The sequence below is a fragment of the Canis lupus genome, chromosome 1, assembly GCF_048164855.1.
Source record: "Canis lupus baileyi chromosome 1, mCanLup2.hap1, whole genome shotgun sequence".
NCBI classification, from domain to species: Eukaryota; Metazoa; Chordata; class Mammalia; order Carnivora; family Canidae; genus Canis; species Canis lupus.
The window spans coordinates 5,508,797-5,528,665 of record NC_132838.1 but is presented as its reverse complement, the minus strand read 5'-3'; the positions used below and the strand labels follow the sequence as shown (position 1 = coordinate 5,528,665).

The window sequence follows — 19,869 nt, the reverse complement described above, 5'->3', positions numbered from 1 at the left end:
CTATATTATGACCCTTTACCCATAAATCATTAAGTGTATATTTTCTAGAAATAAGTATATTCCCCTATATAATTAAAGCATTTAATTATATAAATTCACATTAGTACTTATATTGGGGTTCTCCACAGAAACAGAACCAATGGCATGTTAAATGTAGACACAGAAAATGACATTTATTAATAGGAATTGGCATGGGGGCACTATTGGGGTTGGGAAGACCTCTTTCGCTGGCAGAGAAGATGCATCAGAATTTAGAAACTCAGCATCCCCAGCTTTATTAGGGTCTTCCTTCATGTCCCCATCCCAGGGTTTGGGGCTTGGATCCTTCCCAGTTAGCACTCTCAGAGTAGCAGTGTACCCCTGAGAGGCTGCCCATTCACCTTGCTTTTGGATCTAGCCAATCTCTGAAGGATGTTCAGCATTTGATAGGCAGCACTTTCAGCCCTGCAGCTGTAGGAGATCAGGCTTTCCTGCAGGGCACACTTGGAAGCTCTCAGGTCATTTATGCAGTGCTTGAGCTGGGACTTGACTCTCCGAGCTCATCATTTTCTTTCATTTTGTCCAGCAACATTTGGGCCAACCAACCAGTCATTATATTCCTTGGTTTTTCAGAAATGTTACAGAGTCACTTAGCGCTTTGATTCATATAAATGGTTGATTAGGAGTATCCAATGCAGGTATTTTGTGTATCTGTAATCAGTTCTCATCATAGACCAAGTATAAGCACTCTTTTTACACTGAAAACAGAATCATTAGCATCTTTTAATCCAATCAGATTAGAGAGCCAATTCTAGAAATCCCAGAACCAAGTTAGAAAATTTATCCTTTAATATTCTCCTCTGGAACCACTCTGTACAAAAATGTGTGACAGTATTTCAGTGAAACAGTAGGCTCACATATATGTGTGTATACAGATGAGCCCCTGTCTTATAGGGGTTGGCTTACAGGGCTGCGGGGGCTAAGAGCCCCACAGTCTGCTTTCTGCAGGCTGGAGACATGAAAAAGCTGATGGTTTGATTCAGTCTGATTTTTAAAAGCCTGAGAACCAGGAGTATTAAGGCAGGAGAAGATGGATGTCCCAGCTCAATCTAAAAACAAAAACCAAAAACCCAAAAACAAATTTGCCCTCCTTTTGTCTTTTTGTTCCATTTAGGCTCTCAGCAGATTGGGTGATGCCCACCTACATTGGTGAGGGTGATCTTTACTCAGTCTGTTGATTCAAATGCTGTCCCTTCCAGAAATAGCCTCATAGACACACCCAGATGTAATGTATTACTGGCGATCTGGTCATCCCTTAACCCAGTTAGCTAACACATACAGTTAATCATCACAGTCTTTTTCGTCAGTTGACCTAAAATGTCCTTAATAGCATTTTTTCCTTGCCATCACAGGATTCAGTCTGCGAATAGGCATTGCATTCAGTTGTCCTCTCTCCTTTGCCTCCTCTAATCTGGAATGTTTCCATAGTCTTTGTCTTTTATGACATTGACATTGGTGAGGAATGTAGTCCTCTCCATTTTTTTTCTTTTTTTTTTTTTAATTTTTATTTATTTACTTATGATAGTCACAGAGAGAGAGAGAGAGAGAGAGGCAGAGACACAGGCAGAGGGAGAAGCAGGCTCCATGCATCGGGAGCCTGATATGGGATTCGATCCCGGGTCTCCAGGATCGCGCCCTGGGCCAAAGGCAGGCGCCAAACCGCTGCGCCACCCAGGGATCCCCTCCATTTTTTTTCTTTTTAACATCTTTTTAAAATAAAATATTCCTTGCTTTGTGTTTGTCTACTGTTTCCTCTTGATTAACTGCAGGTTTTGCATTCTCACCTGCATGGTGCATGGTGTCCTGTCCTTCTCAGGGTGTTCTGTCTGAAGGCATACTATGTCTCTCTGCCTTTCCTTGAAAATATTAATTTCACAGCTGTTGCTGATTTATCCACTGGACAATTACTGAGGTTTTCAAAAAATTCTTTCCTTGAAACTGATAAGCAGTTTTTGGGGCAATGCTTTCATACCATTCAAACATTCTACATATCAGGATGATTCCCCACCCTATACTTAGCATCCATTGATGATTCTTGCCTGATGCAGTCTTTGCTAGTATGACTTTCTATCTTCTTCACTCCCTCCATATTTACCAGTCGGCCCTCAGCATCCTGCTATATACACAGGGCTGTCTTTTCTCATCGGTTCATCCATCTGCCAACTATAAACATGGACTTGTCCATTCGTGTGTCTAATGGTGCTTAATTATTTGGTGCTCACATTGTCCCAGATTTGGCCAGGAGGAGCCCCTTCCAGCTGACTCTTGTGTCTGTGTTACATCATCATCATCGTCTTTTTTAAACGTTTCTCGGGCAGCCCGGGTGGCTCAGCGGTTTAGCGCCGCCTTTGGCCCAGGGTATGATCCTAGAGACCCGGGATCGAGGCCCATGTCGGGCTCCCTGCATGGAGCCTGCTTCTCCCTCTCTCTGTGTCTCTACCTCTCTCTCTCTCTCTCTTTGTGTCTCTATGAATAAATAAATAAATCTTTAAAAAAAAACATTTCTCCACTTTTTGACATAATAAAATGTTCTGGGCTCATATTGTACACCTACTTTGCCCCAGCCCTAGAATCTGCCATTTCTTGAGGCTGCCAAGTTCCTTTTAGTGGGAGTGGTGTTAGGGGCCAAGATCTGGTGCTAAGGGTGTATTAATTGTTTCTGCCCACCTCCCTCTGTTCTTGAGTGTCAGTGTTAGGTCTCTGAGTGCTTCCTCAGACATTTACTTTTTAATAAGTCCCCCTTATCTTTCCTTTTATTTATTTTGATTCAGAGTTTAGTCCAAGAACCACAATCATAAATGTGTTTCTGTCTTAGAGCTTCTTTTTTTTTAAAAAAATTATTTTTATTGGTGTTTAATTTGCCAACATATAGAATAACACCCAGTGCTCATCCCATCAAGTGCCCCCTTCAGTGCCCGTCACCCAGTCACCCCCACCCCCCGCCCACCTTTCTTTTCTTTTTTTGAGAGTGGTCAATTTCCATTCAACCGTATGTAGAGATTTTTTAAAAAGCATCCCTGTCAGTCGTCTTCCCAAAGTAATATGTTTTAGAAAGTATAGGAAAATGCCAGGAGGAAGAAAAGTGACCCATAATTTTGCCACCCAGAGGAAATAAAAAAACTATTAACTTTGGTATATAAATGGACTTGGTTAAAACTACCTCCATTTAAAAAATTTAATACTGAAGCCTTTTCTCCTTTCTAAATATACTTTTTTAGCACTCAGATCTTTGATACCTAATAATTTATATTCCACATGTTCTGAGACTTGATAGTTTTTATATCGTGTGTTAGCTTATTGACATTTGGAATTACAGTGTTTTCCAGATTTCTTCCCAAATTAGCAGTTTCCATCTTTTTTCCCTGCAGCTCTCTGATGAGCCATTGTAACCCCCCCCCCCCCCCCCCAGTGGACCTGGTGATGTGGTCTCAGCAAGAGCTCTGGAACGTGTCTCTACGTGGGTTTTTGTTGTATTTCTCCCAAATTCGCAATTTGGAAATCCCTTTTTTCTTCGTGTTTTTTCTGCTGGAATGAAAAAAAAAAAAAAAAGAAATCCATACCTAAGAGTTCGTTTTCTATTGGTTGAGTGTAATATGGCTCCTTACTGTCACCGAGGGGTTTTCTCCTTGGACGCAGGGGTCTTCTTTCTCCTCCCCTCCCCTCTGGCCCAGGACGCTGAGGCTTAGGTGCAGTGGTCGGTGGTCGCCACGCGGGCTGCAGCCTATTGTTGGGAAGCTTGGGATGAAAACAAAGGCTTCCTTCTTTGTACTTTAATGTTCTCTTTCACTAGTGTTTAAAATTTTTAGAGTAAATGGATTACGTGTTTCTTTTTATTCTCCTCCTCCTCGTTCCTCAGCTTTCAGTATGCCATGTGCTTCATTTCATTCTCTTGCCTTTTGATAAAGATAAAAGGCAAATTTGAGTAAAGTATACTAACTTTTATCATGGAATGCTTTTTTTTATGGCTGTATTATAAATTCTTGAAAATAAAGGGTCTAATGGAAACACTTAATGAGAAAGTATAGGGGCTCTATCACATATACCTCCCCCCCCCTTTTTTAGTGAATAGACCGTTTAAACTAAATTAAGTAAAGGATATAAATTCTGTTGTTTCAGTTTTAATATTTCATGACTGATTTTATAGATGAAATTATATTTTACAATAAATAGGAAGAAGAATTTATACAGCCTGTTCTATTTGATGTGAAACAGCAAATCCCATTTCTCTGCAGTTGTAAAGAAAATTCATTATAATGTCTTTAGTTGTAAGAGATGGTTTCATTGTGATTAGTTACATTGATAATAAAACAACCTTTTCAAATGGCATAAGATACCAACGATCCTGTGCATCTGCTTTTAATGGCATTGAACTTTTTCATTCTCTACTCAGAGTCTTCATTCCCCTTCTTTTATCCTGTTTTCCTGTTCCAATAAAAATTTTATTTCTTTAAAATAAATTTTAAAAAATTGGTAGAAATACTAACAAGCATTGATTTAAAAAAAATCCGTTGTGAAAGATATATTAAATTTTAACATTTTGTGTAAAATATTTCTGACTACAAAAAGCTGCATTTGTCAGAGATGGTTGATATAAGATTATCGTAAAATTAACTTTATTACTGAATCAATTTAATGTATTTGGAAAATAGTACTTGAAGTGTAGGAAGATTAAAAAAAAAAAAAAGAAAAGAAATAGCCAGGTAAGAAGGCTGAGCTACTTTTACAGTTTATCTTGCCCCATGGTTTGTTGTTTTATGTTGATTTTAATACATTTTCATAAGTAGTGTTGGAAAGGTGGAACTCTTTGGTAATTAAAGGGATGATGGTCTTTTTCTTCTGTTGTGGTCACCGTGTTTGATCCCTATTAGTATGTTTTTTTAGTGATTGTTTTAGCTCTACCATAGGTACCAAGCACATATTCTAATTTTTAACTTGCAGGCAAAAGTGAATTGGACATTGGAAATAAAACATGTTTCCCTAGAATAGAAGCAAAATTCTGTTCTGATTTGAGTGAGAATTTTTTTCTCCGTCAGGTAGTTTTACTTTACTCCTACCATTTGGGCTGGGGAGCACATAGTTGGGGCCTGCTTGTTCAGTGTGTCCCTGGACACTGGCCGGGGAAGGTTCTTTGTTGGGACTAAGCTAAACGTGGTACATGAGATACTTTGGAGTTGGAACTTAATCAGGTATGAGGAGTCCTGTGGCCGGTGTCCCCTGGATCTTCTGAGCTTGCATGTGTCCTGCTAGGGGAAGGAGGGGGTCACGTGGCCTGTGGCCAATGCATGTGTTCACCATGTGAGCTGCCCCATTGGATTTCGCGACTGTTAGCAATGTAGGCTGCTAACATTTCAGAGTCTAGCTGGAAAGGAACTCATGGCTACTGTTAGTTCTGGGGCAGGTTGCTCTCTGAGCAATCCCTGGGGCCTATACAAGTGAGTGTCTAATTCCAAAATGAGCAGGTTTTTCAGGAAGCATTAAGACATTCCTTTTATTCCATACAAATCTAAATTTAAGACTCTTCCTCATCTCTTTATTAGTTAGCTCTTTAATAACTCTTGACTTTGTTATATCAGTTTTTCATTGTAAGCTGTATCAGATCTGGTTTTGGTAGTGAAAGAGGTATAAATGTCAGTTGATTAAAGTTCTCAAATCTTACAGAAGTTTGATAAGATTTCTGCTCTTGACATGCATATTATACAATGTATTTCAGTGAACACGTACTGATCCCCTCTTGTGTACCTTAATCTTAATGTGCTAGGACGGAGGATTCTGTGGTTAAAGGTTAGAGCACATAAGAAAGGAAGTGTATAGAACATAAACATAAAGGAGGGTGAAACTGAGCCATTGTTATTTTTGACAAGGTGGACAGAAGGGCATTCTATTAGTTCTCTGTTCCTATGTAACAAATTATGTTAAAACTCAGTGACTTAAAGCAACAAGCATCTGTTACTCCTGGTTCTGTGGATTGGGAAGGTTCTGGCTCCTGGTTTCTCCAGCAGTCAGGTTGTTATGGGGGCAGTGGACATCGGCAGTCTGACTTGGTGCTGGAGTAGCTGCTCGCCGGCTGGTAGGAGCCCTGTGTTCTTCTCCGGCCCATGATGGGAGCTTAGTCTCCTGCCCCACACAGAGTCTGCGTGAATGTCCTTGCAGCAGGCAGGCCAGAGAGGGGGCCCACAGAGAGCCTGTGCCTTTCATGACCTGCTCTCTGGAGTCAGACACCGTCACTTCCACTTACAAGCAGGTCAGTGAGGCCAGCCCACACCAAGGGGACAGAATGAGGTTTTTGTCCTTTGAAGGGAGTGTCAGACAGTCTGTGGACTCATTTTAAACTACCACAGGCCTTTTCCTGGGTGAGGAAATGGACATGCTTACCAACTTACTATGTAGGAATGCACTGTGGCCTGTTCTCTGGACAAGGACGTGGGTTTTACTGGACCGAAGTATTCATGCACTGGTCTGATGGTGCACAAACCATGACTGTGGATACATCCATTCCTAGTGGTAAAGCTGCCTCTGGTGTTATCTAGTGAATGGATTTTAGGGTGCTAAATTATACTCTATTGTCATGGAAGAATTCATTCAACTTAGAGCATTTTCATAGAAAATCGAGTTTTTTTTTTTTTTTTTTTTTTTTTTTTATGTTGTGGTCTCTGTTACAAATTGCAACTCCAAAAATGGATTGGGTGATACTTTATTCATTTAGATGATAGCATAATGGTAAGTCTGGTTGGAAGTGGCAGGTAGAAGAGATCTGAGTAGTCCACTGGTTTCCATGTATTCCTGTCCCATTCACCTGTGACCTTTGCAGCTTATAATAGACTTGTAGGAAGTCTTACCTGCCTTACCCTGTCCTTCTGGGAGGAGAGAATACCTACTGTCAGATCTTAATGACTTCTGGAGTTCATCCTTTTTTGAACTCCCCAAAGGGAAAGGACAAAAGACCATTGGGAGTTTTTATATATGCAAGTGTGTGCACACCTGCCATGCTGCACACACGTGTCCCCTGCTGTGATTTTACTGTTGGCCTGGTGCCAACAGGTACTCACCTCACACTGCTTGCACCACTAACTGGGGTGAATGCAGGAGGGATGAAGGGTGAGGTGCCATGGAGTGGAAACAGGAGGGGTGGTTTCTAGCGTGGGTGGCTTTGTCACACCAGTGAGAGGTGTCTGTGAGCGTGTAAGAGAAAGCAGGAGCATGCACGAACCAGTTGCTCGAGCTCACTTAACATGTAAGTGTCAGAATAGAGAAAAGGGATGAAGAGAGAAATAAAGATGAGTTTGGAACGGGTGAAGAGTACACCCGAAGTGAGGAAGGTGAAGGGAGAGACTTCGGGCACTCTGCCCAGAGTAAAGAGCTTGTGAAATGGTTCAGTAATCACCCTTCTGTATTTGTGAAGTTCTTTCTTTCAAAGGCTGAAACTTCCTGTGAGCACTGGCCACCAGGTGTCATCAGAAGGCTGCTATTGATTTGTTTTATTTTGTTCTTAAAGAGTATATGAGTGTTTAAAAAAAAAAAAAGTTCAGGAGTGTCTTGATTTCTCTCTTGCAACCTTTTAAAGAATTTTAAACCATGGCAGAGACTGTGTCAATTAGAGCAGGAACTTACTTTTATGACAGATTCTTGGTGAGGTAATAATTTATAGGTGAAATTGAAGATGATAAAGTTACATGCAGCTTACTTGTTTCTTTTCTTTCTTTCTTTTTTTTTTTTTTTTTTAAGTCAGGGAACAACTGGTTGGGAATTTGGATAAGGAGATAAAGTGCATGGAATTACGTGTTTAAGAATCTTTGTGGCACACTGAGGATATATATTGAATGGTAATTAATGGATTTGTATAGGAAACATGCTTTCAGAAGATGGGTTTAATACTGTATCCCATTACTTTAGCATAGACCCCTCCTGGGTGTTCTGAGTCTTGAAACTTTACTCTGGGAGGATGTATGAGACTCATTTTCTTTCTCCACTGGTACCAGTATTTTGCGAAGAAACAGAGATTATTTCTTACTTACTGCTGTTTGGCAGTGAGTCCCTTACCTGTTCATTTGCTTTGTTTCTGAGAAAATTAAAGGTACTTTCTGGTTGGCTTTCCATAAATGTTTGTTGAGCGAATGAATGAAATTTGCCTCCAGAAAAATGAGTACTTAAACTGTTGTAGCTGGGTGAGTTGGATTCTCTCCCCCATCTCCATTGGCAGTTTGGTGCTTGTTCTCATAATCTTTCTGTTGAAGACTCTTTTGTTTAATTTACATTAGCATGAATGCTCTCACTTTTGTTTAATCCCCTTTAGATCACTTTAAGATATTTATTAAATAATTTTACTGACATCATTCTAGTTCTGGACCTTGTAACTTAAACTATTGGAAGACACTCTCTCTGCGTGTATAATTTTTCTACCTGTGGTGTGTCCTGCATATTGAAAAATTAATCATCCTAAAGTACTGCTGTGTTTTGGTGATTCCTCACTGGCACTACTGAATAAATTCCAACTTTCATTTCATAGCCTTGTGTGACATGGTCTTCGGTTGACCCCCTGCTTTTGTATAGTAGAAAATCAGCACTGTGGCTTTCTGGACTGCAGGCAGCAGTCTTGCATGCTTGCATTGTGGGTGTTGTGTGGCTTTGCCTAATCCCTTTCTTCTACTTGAGTTGTTTCACTGCTGCTACCTGCTCTGTCAAAAAAAGAAAAAAGTAGTTTCAATTTCCTCAGACCGTAGCTCATATGATATTTCTGCTATTTGGCCAGATACTCTGCTTGGAAGTATGATTCCTTGCTCATTGATACAGCTGTAGATCTTAGTTCCTGTCACACATGTTCATATGTGGCCTTGTATTAGAGTTCCTTTGTGTGTATGTGACATGGCTCATAACAGAACAAGAGCCTGGTGAGGGCAAAGAACGCATCTGTAGCACGATAGTTCCCTTCACTCGGTATATATTTGTTGAATGTTTGTTCTTTCTTGATAAAATAAGATGTTGAATTATTTCATTACTTTAAAAAATCAGTTGGGTAATAACAAGTGTAGAAATATTTCTCCTTTTGTTTTAAAATTTTGGAGGCATTCTATAGAAGATAAAGGATTTTGTTATTTTGCGTGTACACATTAATGCAGTGGTCACTCTTTTGTCTCAAAAATGTATTAGTAGGTGCCATCATTAGAACATTCATTCTGCTTAGGTGTGTGTGAGTTAGTGGTTGTTCTATGCATATACTTCTAAAGATGAAACTCCTGCTAGTGTCCACAGTGAAGGTAGTAGAGTAGTATGCCATAGCAGTGTTGGAAGGGTAAGAGATGGCTGGAGTCATCATTGAAAGGAAGAGAATTGGGGATCCCTGGGTGGCTCAGCAGTTTAATGCTACCTTCAGCCTAAGGCACGATCCTGAAGTCCCGGGATCGAGTCCCACATTGGGCTCCTTGCATCCATGCTTCTCCCTCTGCCTGTGTCTCCATCCTGCTTCTCCCTCTGCCTGCGTCTCTGCCTCTCTCTCTCTCTGTCTCTCATGAATAAATAAATAAAAATTTTGAAAAAAAAATGAAAGGAAGATAATTCACACCATTTTAGACGAAACATTAAAAAGAATTAAACATAAGTTATGCTATGGACATTTTCATACATGTACATATACAGACCTATACAAAAGGTGATAGAATAGTATATTGAATTTCCATGTAACTGTCACTCAGCATTAATCTTTATCACCACATAGCCTTCACTGTGTCCCTCTGTTCGACTCTTTTGAGGTATACCTCAGATATTTTTCATTTTACCTCTAAATACTCAGAGAGAAGAGACATTTTTTTTTGTATGGAAGAGACATTTTTTTTATAGCACAATGAAATATTTGCTTATTCTAGTACCTTATATGTGCTTGGAATTGTTCTAGGCTCTTGGGATATAAAGGTGGATAAAATAAACCATGCCCTTACTTTCTAGCATGGGAAGACAAAAACAAACCAGACATATAAATAACCAGAACAGGAAAAAATTGATTTCATCAAAATTTAAAACTTTTGCTTATCAAAAGACATTAATATAAAAAAAAAAGACATTAATAAAGTGAAAAGGAAGAAAATATTTGTGAAACTATGTATCTGACAAGTGATTTATATTCAGAACACATAAACATCTCCTCCAGCTCAATAATAAAATAGACAACCTGTGTAAGAAGTGGGCAAAAGGTTAACAAACATTTCATAAAACACATAACAAAGTATTTATCACCATCACTAGCTGTCAGGGAAATGCAGATTAAAGCCATACACACCTACCTGAATGACTTAAATTGCAAAGACTGACAGCATCAAATATTGGCGAGAATGTATGGATTAGTCAAAATGCTTGACATTGCTGGTGGCTGTGTAGAACAGCACAGCCACTTTGAAAATCAGTCAGATTGTTTCTCATAAAGCTATCATACACCTCTGCTCCTGTAGTTCAGTATTACTATACTTAGGTGTTTGCACAAAAGGAATGAAAATATATGTCCATAAAAAGACTTTGCAAAGAATATTCATAGTGGCTTTATCATAATAGCCAAAGAGGAGGAAACCACTCAGGTGTCCATTGACGGAATTGTGGTATATCCATACAACAGAATACTGCTCAGCACCAAAGTGGAACACATGCACTGTTAATACATGCAATAAAGACATTGTATTGAGCAAAGGAGGCAGACCTTCCTTTCCCCCAAAAGGCCTGTTGTCCTATTCCACTTCTATGAACTTCAGGACAGGCAAGACTAATTCATTGCAGAAGAATACTGGGCAGTGGTTGTCTCAGGGAGGGGGAGTTACCAAGGAGTGAGTGTGAGGGGCAGGAGAAGAATTTTTTTTTAAATTTTTTTTCTTTTATTTATTATTTATGATAGTCACAGAGAGAGAGAGAGAGAGGGAGAAGCAGGCTCCAAGCACCGGGAGCCCGATGTGGGATTCGATCCCGGGTCTCCAGGATCGCGCCCTGGGCCAAAGGCAGGCGCCAAACCGCTGCGCCACCCAGGGATCCCGCAGGAGAAGAATTTTATAAGAAGATGGCATGTTCTCTATTTTGATAGGACATCCATGAGGGGCCCGTTGCAGGTCTCTGAACTGTTCTTTTTTGGTGCTTCTCCCTTCTCTGACTCTACCCGACAGACTCTAGCTGTCCCTTGACTCTGTTGGGAGACCCCTGGGCTCTGAATGAGATCCCCATTGCTGTGCTGTGGCCTGGGTCTTTTCTCCAGGCTGGAAGCTGGGACTTCTCTTATTTGCATCTCATCTCTGATCACTGTCCTTTCTTTCCTTTTTTTTTTTTTTAATTTTTAAAGATTTTATTTGTTTATTGATGAGAGATAGAGAGAGAGGCAGAGACATAGGCAGAGGGAGAAGCAGGCTCCCCATGGGGAACCTGGTGCAGGACTCTATCCCAGGACCCTGGGATCAAGACCTGAGCCAAAGGCTGACATTCAACCACTGAGCCAACCAGGTGCCCCTAATTCTTTAGTTTCTGATGTCCAAAGTGTTATGATGTTGTTTCATAGATTTTGTCTGTTTTTTTCTTTTTTAGTTGTCTAATGCATGAGAGCAAATCCAGTCCCTGTGACTCTTTTTGACTAGAGGTGGATGTTCTGGATTGGGAAATATTTCTATTAAAAAAAAATGTCATATCCTTTACAGTGTAAGGCAGAGATTTTGTGTTCTTTGCTGTAGTTCTGGTATCTACAACCAAGAATACTGTTTTTGGGACAGATGCATGATTCATTCCCCCCCCCCCCCCGCTTTGCTCTTTAATTACGAATATTGACTAGCAGAACCAATACTTTATTTAAAGGAGCATTTTCTAAAGGGTTCTTTGGAACCTGTGGTCTCTTGATTCTTTATAAGTAATGAGTTCTGTAATGAAATTGGTTTGAGAAATGCTTATGTGCTGAGACATCCTGTGGTAAAGAAACTTTGGTTCAAACCAGAGTTGCCTAAAGGTATTTGACCAGGGGTATGTTTTTCCTGCCCAAACATCTATTAACCTCCTACTTAATTTATTTTCTGGATTGCATACTGGAGAAATGGTAAACCTCTTGTAAGTGTGGTGAAACTATGTACATTTATCTTTTTTACTCTTTTACAAGAATGGTACACTCTGTTATTATAACACAGTACCAAATACAAGATGTTTTTGTGTTTTAGATTATATATGTAAATTTAGAATTTTTAAGCAGCTCTGTTGAGATATTCACATATTATACATGTTATCCATTTGAACTATAATTTAATGGATTTATGTATCTTCACAGACATGTGCAACCATCACCACAGTGAATTTTAGAACACGTTCCTCACCTCAGAAAGAAACCCTGTGTTCTTTAGCTTTCACCCCCTGTCTTGCTCCTCACCTAAGGAACCACTGGCCTTCTTTCTATATCTATAGATGTGCCGATTCTGGACATTTCCTGTGAAAGGAATCTTACGCTATGTAGTTTTTTGTAATTGGCTACTTTCACTTAGCATTTCTGAGGCAATGCAGACTGTGGTGAATGTCAGTACCTCATTCCTTTATGTGGCCAAAGTCCCATTGTGTGGATATGGATGTACCTTATTTTGTTTTTCCATTAGTCTCTTGATGGACATTTGGTTTGTTTCCACCTCCTGGCTATTGTGAAGAATACTGCTGTAAACATTTGTGTACAAGTTTTTGCAAGGACATATGTTTTCACTTTTCTTGGGTGTATCCCGAGGAGTGCAATTGATGCTCTGCATGGTAACTCCACATTTGACCATTTGAGGAACCACTAGACTCTTCTCCAAAGTGGCGTCACCCTCTTCTGTCCCCACTAGCATTTTTGTGATTATCCTGACTTTTCCACGTTCTTACCAATACCTGTTATTAACTGACCTTTTGATTCTACCTGTTCTAATGAGTATGAAATGGTATTACATTATGGTTTTGATTTGCATTTTTCTAATGACAGCTGATACGGAGTATGTTTTCATGTGCTTTTTGGCTGTTTATCTTCTTTAGAGAAATGTGTAGTCAGTCCTTTTGCTCATTTAGAAATTGGCTCATCTTCTTATCATTGAGTTGTAAGAGTTCTCTATATGTTCTAGATTAAGTCCTGTGTCAGATATATGTAAAAAGTTTTTCCCATTTTGTCAGTTATTTTTTTCACTTTCTTGATCGTGGCCTTTGAAGCATACAGTCATTTGAAGTTTTCAATTTTGATAAAGCCCAATTTATCCATTTTTTCTTTTGTTGCTTTTGGTGTCACATAAATATATTTTGTTCCCCACTTTTCACAGAGCCAAAGCAACAGCCTTTATTTGGTTTGTCATTGTTATGAAAAAAGTAGTTAAAATAGTTAAAAGTAGTTCTCATTAGTTTTGAGGCCATAATATTTTATGGTTTTTTATTCACATCAAATCCAATGGCATTTGGCTGAAAATTCCAATCTTGGTGTAAAGTAAATGGAAAATGATATGTTTTAATTGAATTAAATTGCATAATGAAAAATAAAATCAATATTATTGATTTTAAAGCATTTTATTCAGTGAGATTCTTTTCTCTCCCCAAAATTTTCTTCATTAATCCTGCTCTCCTGCTGACATTTCTGTTTGTCATTAACCTTCAGACGGTACAGAATGGCTATTAGATGAGGAAACTGGTGATTGACAGTGGGAACAGGAGTGGCTTTTCATTGGTTGGAAAGTTTGAGCAGGAATAGTGATGTGTGATGAGAATGTGTATGTTGTTAATTAAGATATATTTAGAAAATATTGGTAAGTCTCTTTGCTGTAGGGGCAAAGGATGAAGCAGTTGTTATTTCCTTTTACACTGGAGCTTGGGCTTTGGTTGGGAGGCTGCAGAGGGGAAGGCCTGACTTCCTGGCTTGAGTCACAGCAGTTTTGTTTAATCTGTTTTACAGACAGAGGTTTGCTGAAATAAAATTTGAGAAGACGGTTTCTCCATTTAAAAAAAAAAAAGTAAACTGAAATGTACTAGTTGAGAGAATTGACTCATGGGAATTTTTTTTGCAAGCTGGTTGAGAACACTTCTTCAGTCAGAGATGCCATAGTCTTGCTTCCTGAGCCAACAGTGTGGTGATGTGGTGTTTCCTACATCTGACTTTGAACTTTTCATAAGGACTTGACACACAGCATCAAGTTCATCTCAATAAAAAGGAAATATTGAGGCTGTGATATTTTTTTCACTCAGCATGTCACTTTATGTTGACTTTTGGACAAAATATGTGCGTGTGTGTTCTCTACGTTGAGAGGTTTAATACCATGTTTATTTTGTGCACAGGTTATGAGTGCCAAGTGAGCCGCCCTGACATAAGCAACGTCACCGGTACGTTATTAATGATGGATACTGAGAAGAAGCCAGAGAATGATGAGGATGAAAATATCACCAAAGAAGCAAAAGACTTGAGAAATACTTCATCTCATGATGTTGATTGTGGGCCTGTATTTGATGTGATCCCAAATTCCTCAGAGAATCCCACCAGCAAAAGAGGTTTTCCAGAATCCTCACACTTTGGCAGTGTCACTGTGGTGGAAGACGGAAACAAACATGCTTCCAAACGAATGAAATTATCAGCTGAGGCAGAGCACCTGGAGCCTGAAGAACAGGGCATTCACAGGCTAGAAACTTCTGCAAGCATGGTCCCAGAAGGGCATATTCCGTTAAGTGAGACAGTGAGGGAGACCCTCCTGAATGAATGCCCAGATGGAGGCACGCGTCTTCCCAATGCCTTCTCCCCTCCTTGCAGTCTTAGCACTGTGGATGCTGTTTCTCCGAAAATAGACACTGAAAAAAAATCTGCTCAGGAAATGGTTTCCCTTGATCCGGAAAGAGAATCTCCTTTCCCCCTGAAAGAGATCAGTGTTAGTTGTACCATTGGAAATGTAGATTCAGTTTTCAAGTGCAGCATATGTGGTCATTTGTTTTCTTCTTGCCCTGATTTGGAAAAACATGCTGAATGTCATACGCAACAATCTATGGAATATACCTGCTGTCACTGTAGCCACAAAGCAGAGAGCAGTGCAGCATTGCATGTGCATGTCAGACAGACACATGGGCCACAGCAAGTCTTTTCTTGTGATCTCTGTGGCTTTCAGTGTGTGGAAGAAAACCTGTTGAATGCCCATTATCTCGGCAAAACGCATCTCCGACGTCAGAATCTTGCCGCTCGTGGAGGATTTGTACAGATATTAACAAAACAGCCCTTCCCTAAGAAACCATGTGCCATGGGAACAAAAAATGTTCGCGTAAAACCAAGAGCTTCTAAACCAATAGCAAAGACAGGTGATTCAAAAGGATTACGAAATGTTGGAAGCAAATTTAAAGATTTCCGAGGAAACATTTCTAAGCAAAGTGGAAGTAGCAGTGAGCTGCTTGTTGAAATGATGCCATCCAGGAATACTTCATCAGAAAAAGTAGAGATCATCGAAGAAAACGTTACTTCCCTTGGCATAGCTCGAAACACTGAAAACCAGGATAAAAATAAAAAGTTAGGAGCTTTGGTCAGTTCAGAGGGTCTCCTAGAGAAATTTGAATCTACCAAAAATACTTTACAGGCAGCACACAGTGTCAGCGTAAGCTCAAGACCCAGACCCGAGCGAAATATCCTCACCTTGGGCAGTAGCTTCCGAAGACGGACTGGCACTTTTACCTTAAAAGGCCAGGCCAAGAAAAGATTTAATCTCTTAGGAATTAGTAAAAGAGCAGCTAATGACACCCAGAGGATGTACATGAAACACTTTAGAACCCAGGTGAAGACAAGTGAGGCAGAGTCCGTGGCCAAACACGTGGAAACAAGTGGCAGTGTCGACAGTGTGTGTGTGGCTTCCTCAGAAAGTGCAGACCTGAAGCAGGACCAAAGAAGCTCCCATCGGGCGTGCTCCTTTAGCTCCATGGTGGTGAGGCCAGCTGCCGATCGTCAGATGTGGACTTGTACAGACCGTGGTCAGGAGGCTACAAACAGGACAGAGCTGAAGACCCACGGGGAGAGGGCCCCCCCTGGAGAGGTGAAGCTTCACTGCCAGGCCTGTGACTTTTCCAGCACGTTGAGGAGGGACTTGGACAGGCATTCACATGACAGCCAGCACCAGCACGCTGCCGCTGGCCTCAGGTGTCAGTGCTGTTCATTTATTTCTGAGGATGAACTAAGTCTCAGAGACCACATGAAGGAAAAGCACAAGATGGGTTTTCTTTGCGCTCCCTGCAATCTATTCTTCTTGTCTGAGAAAGACCTGGAAGAACATGCAATGGCTGAGAAGCACGTTTGTTTACTGGTTCAACCAAAGACTTCTCAGTCCTTTAACAGTGATTTGGCTTTGCAGACCTTACCCTTAAGTTCTTTAGAATCTGAGAACATGAAAGATCAAATGAGCGAGTCAGGTAAAGCAGCTCAGGAGGAAGCAGGTAAGCCCAGGGTGAGCCATGGACACGAAGTAAGGCATTCAAGTAAGCCTCAGTTTCAGTGTAAGAAGTGTTTTTATAAAACGAGGTCCTCCACTGTTCTCACGAGACACATAAAGCTCCGGCATGGTCAGGACTACCACTTTCTTTGTAAAGCGTGTAATCTTTATTCGCTGAGCAAGGAGGGAATGGAGAAGCACATTAAGAGAAGCAAGCATCTTGAAAATGCCAAGAAAAACAACATTGGCTTAAGTTTTGAAGAGTGTATTGAAAGGGTGTGTATAGGTGCAAATGACAGAAAAGAGGAGCTTCACGTTTCTGGAAATGGAAGAATAGAAGGCCACATGGAAGGGGTGCAGTTGCAGGAGTCTTCCTGTCTTGAAAAGAGTGTACTGACTAGCAAGGAAGTGCCACAGCCTGGTGTGACGGCCAGGGAGGGTGAAGTAGCTTTGACTGCTACTTCAAAGAGAGGGAGACCCAAAGGTAACATCTCTCGGACATGCTCTCACTGTGGTCTCTTGGCCTCCAGTATCACAAACCTGACTGTTCACATTCGACGGAAACACAGTCACCAGTATAGTTATTTATGCAAAGTGTGTAAGTATTATACTGTGACCAAGGGAGATATGGAACGTCATTGTGCCACTAAGAAACATAAAGGACGTGTAGAAATAGAAGCAAATGGCAAGCAAAGTTCAGATATCATTGTTGGCCCCGAAGGGGGTAACCTGGAAGCCTGCAGAAGGAATGCCATCTCAGCAGGTTCTGATGAACTTGCTAATAAGTCAGCTGAATCAGATACGTGCACCTCAGAAAAGCCAGGAGCAGAGCACGGAAATCCAACTGAAGTGGAAGTTGAAAATGTATTTCATTCTACAGATGGGGAAGTCAACAGTCACCTGACTGATAAAAAGGAACAAATGTCTCTAGAACCAGAGGACCCTCCTCAGCAGGGGGATGCATGCTCCCAGAGAGATGGTGTGGGTACAGGTGATAATAAGTGTGTTCACTGTGACTTTAATGCTCACTCTTCTGCTTCTCTGGAACTGCACATAAAACGGAAACATACAAAAGAATTTGCTTTTTATTGCATGGCCTGCGATTACTATGCTGTGACTCGCCGAGAGATGACCAGACACGCGGCCACAGAGAAACACAAGATGAAAAGGCAGTCTTACTTAACCTCTTCTGACATAGAAGCAAGTTCTGCAGATGTGTCCAAAAATATCATCATCCCAGAGGAGCAGCATCAACACAGTTCTGAAGAATATCAGATAATTTCAGACCAATCATCTGAAGAAATTCTGAGATCTAAAAATAATGCTGATGTTTGTGTTTTGGATGAGGATACTAGTCTAGATGTGTCTAAGATACTCCGTGCTCCCAACTCTGTAGAGATTGAGACTGAAGAAGAATCTAATCTCAGTGAAGATCATTCCTTCTGTGGAAATTTCCAACAGCCCCTGGCCAAGGATAAAGCTCTGAAACCTGAGGAGATGGTGTCCTTTAATATTTCCTCTAATTGTGGCTCCCCAAGCAGATTTCAGAATGAAAATTCAGGAAGCTCCACTTTGGATTATGAGGCAGTAGAGAGAGCCCGTGGCGTGTTGAATGACACTGGTGATCCGAGCACGCCTAGTGAGAGAGATGTTGGGGAGGCGGGGGAGAATGCAGAGAAAGGCCTCGGCAGACCTGGTGTAGGGGGAAGGCATCTGGCTGAAAGCACCATGCCTGTTGTGATGACGGGGACAAGGCAGGAGCTGGACCTGGAAAGCAGTGGTCAGAACGAGGTTGGAAGTGCGCAGAATCCGGAGGATTTGAAAGATAGTGGTGAAGACCCAGTTATGGAGAACAAGGAAATTCTGATGAATTCCCAACATGAAACTAAAATTATTTTGGAAGAGGACGGTCCAGCTTCTGATAGCACAGTTGAAAGTAATGATGTCTATGAAACTATAATCAGTATTGATGACAGAGGACAGGCCATGTATAGTTTTGGCCGGTTTGATTCTTCCATAATAAGGATAAAGAACCCTGAAGATGGAGAATTGTTAGACCAGTCTGAAGAGGGTCTGATAACAACAGGGGTGAGAATCAGTGAATTGCCCTTGAAAGACTGTGCTCAAGGTATGAAAAAGAAGAAATCTGACGGTGGCTCCTTTGGGGAATCCACACGAATTCGGTGTGATGATTGTGGCTTCTTAGCAGATGGCTTGAGTGGACTGAATGTTCACATAGCCATGAAACACCCTACAAAGGAGAAACACTTCCATTGTTTACTGTGTGGAAAGTCATTCTATACTGAGAGCAACCTTCATCAGCATCTGGCCAGTGCTGGGCACATGAGGAATGAGCAGGCCAGTGTAGAGGAGCTTCCAGAGGGCGGGGCCACCTTTAAATGTGTCAAGTGTACGGAGCCCTTTGATTCAGAGCAGAATTTATTTCTGCATATTAAAGGCCAGCATGAAGAACTGCTCCGCGAGGTGAACAAGTACATAGTGGAAGACACTGAGCAAATCAACCGCGAGAGGGAAGAAAATCAAGGCAATGTTTGCAAGTACTGCGGGAAGATGTGTCGAAGTAGCAACTCGATGGCATTTCTAGCGCATATTCGCACTCATACAGGTACGTACCCATCTGCAAACCTGCGTTCACCTGTAAACTGCAGGTGGAGGGTAAAGTTGGGATCTGGAGTCCATGCTGCATTTGCTCATCACATGACCCGCTGTGTGGCACTCTGGGCATCAGCCATAAGTCAGTGTTGACATAGAACATTTCCAAAGCTAATTAGGCCTTAGTGATTCTGAAGCAGGTTGTTTGACAAATTTCTTTTCATTTTATCAAAAAGCCTTGCCCCTCCGATGCCTTTGTTAAGTTTTCCCGTCTCTTAACAGCTTTCCAGTTGTTTCTGAGTCCTAATTGTTTGGTTTTTCAAGGTAGCTATTAAGTGGTACTGTGGGTTTCAGAGGACATATTAAAATGGCTTTTGAGGAATGGAATAATAAAAATTTTCTTAGAATTTTAGGGATTTAAAATTATTCATTGCCAGATGGTTTATATCGAAAAGTGTAACTCCCAGGCAACAAGATTCTACTTTCAAGGATCAAAATTAGTGAACACTTTTCAAAGTTAAGATGTCCTGGGGATTTGGTTTTCATGAAGGCAGCACCTGATTTAGTTTCTGTGCTCTGTCAAATGTAGTGTTCCATTTTAATGTTTAATTTGGGGTGGAAATTTTTTTTTAAACTTTTTTTTTGTGGAAAATGCATAAGCCACTGTTCTAAATTTATGTAAAAATTCACTGCACTGTTTCTATAAACCTGCCATACATTCTTTATTTTAAATAGACAGCTTTTCTAAATCATTGTGCTCTGCTTAGACAAGTTCTGTCTCCATGGTTGAATTTATGAGTGGATTTGAATAATAAATTCACATTTC

General features: G+C 40.7%; 1 protein-coding gene across 13 annotated transcripts in view; it reads left to right on the top strand.

Moving 5' to 3' along the window:
• The window catches only part of ZNF407 (zinc finger protein 407), a 449,612-nt gene that overhangs the window by 15,372 nt on the left and 414,371 nt on the right, over positions 1-19,869 (top strand). For all 13 annotated transcript variants that reach the window (XR_012027907.1, XM_072819667.1, XM_072819655.1 and 10 more), the window contains exon 2: positions 14,314-19,056. Coding sequence is in view for 12 of the 13 variants with exons in the window: in XM_072819667.1 (XP_072675768.1) it covers positions 14,370-19,056 (4,687 nt within the window). In the remaining variant the exon portion in view is untranslated. The remainder of the gene's footprint in view (positions 1-14,313; positions 19,057-19,869) is intronic.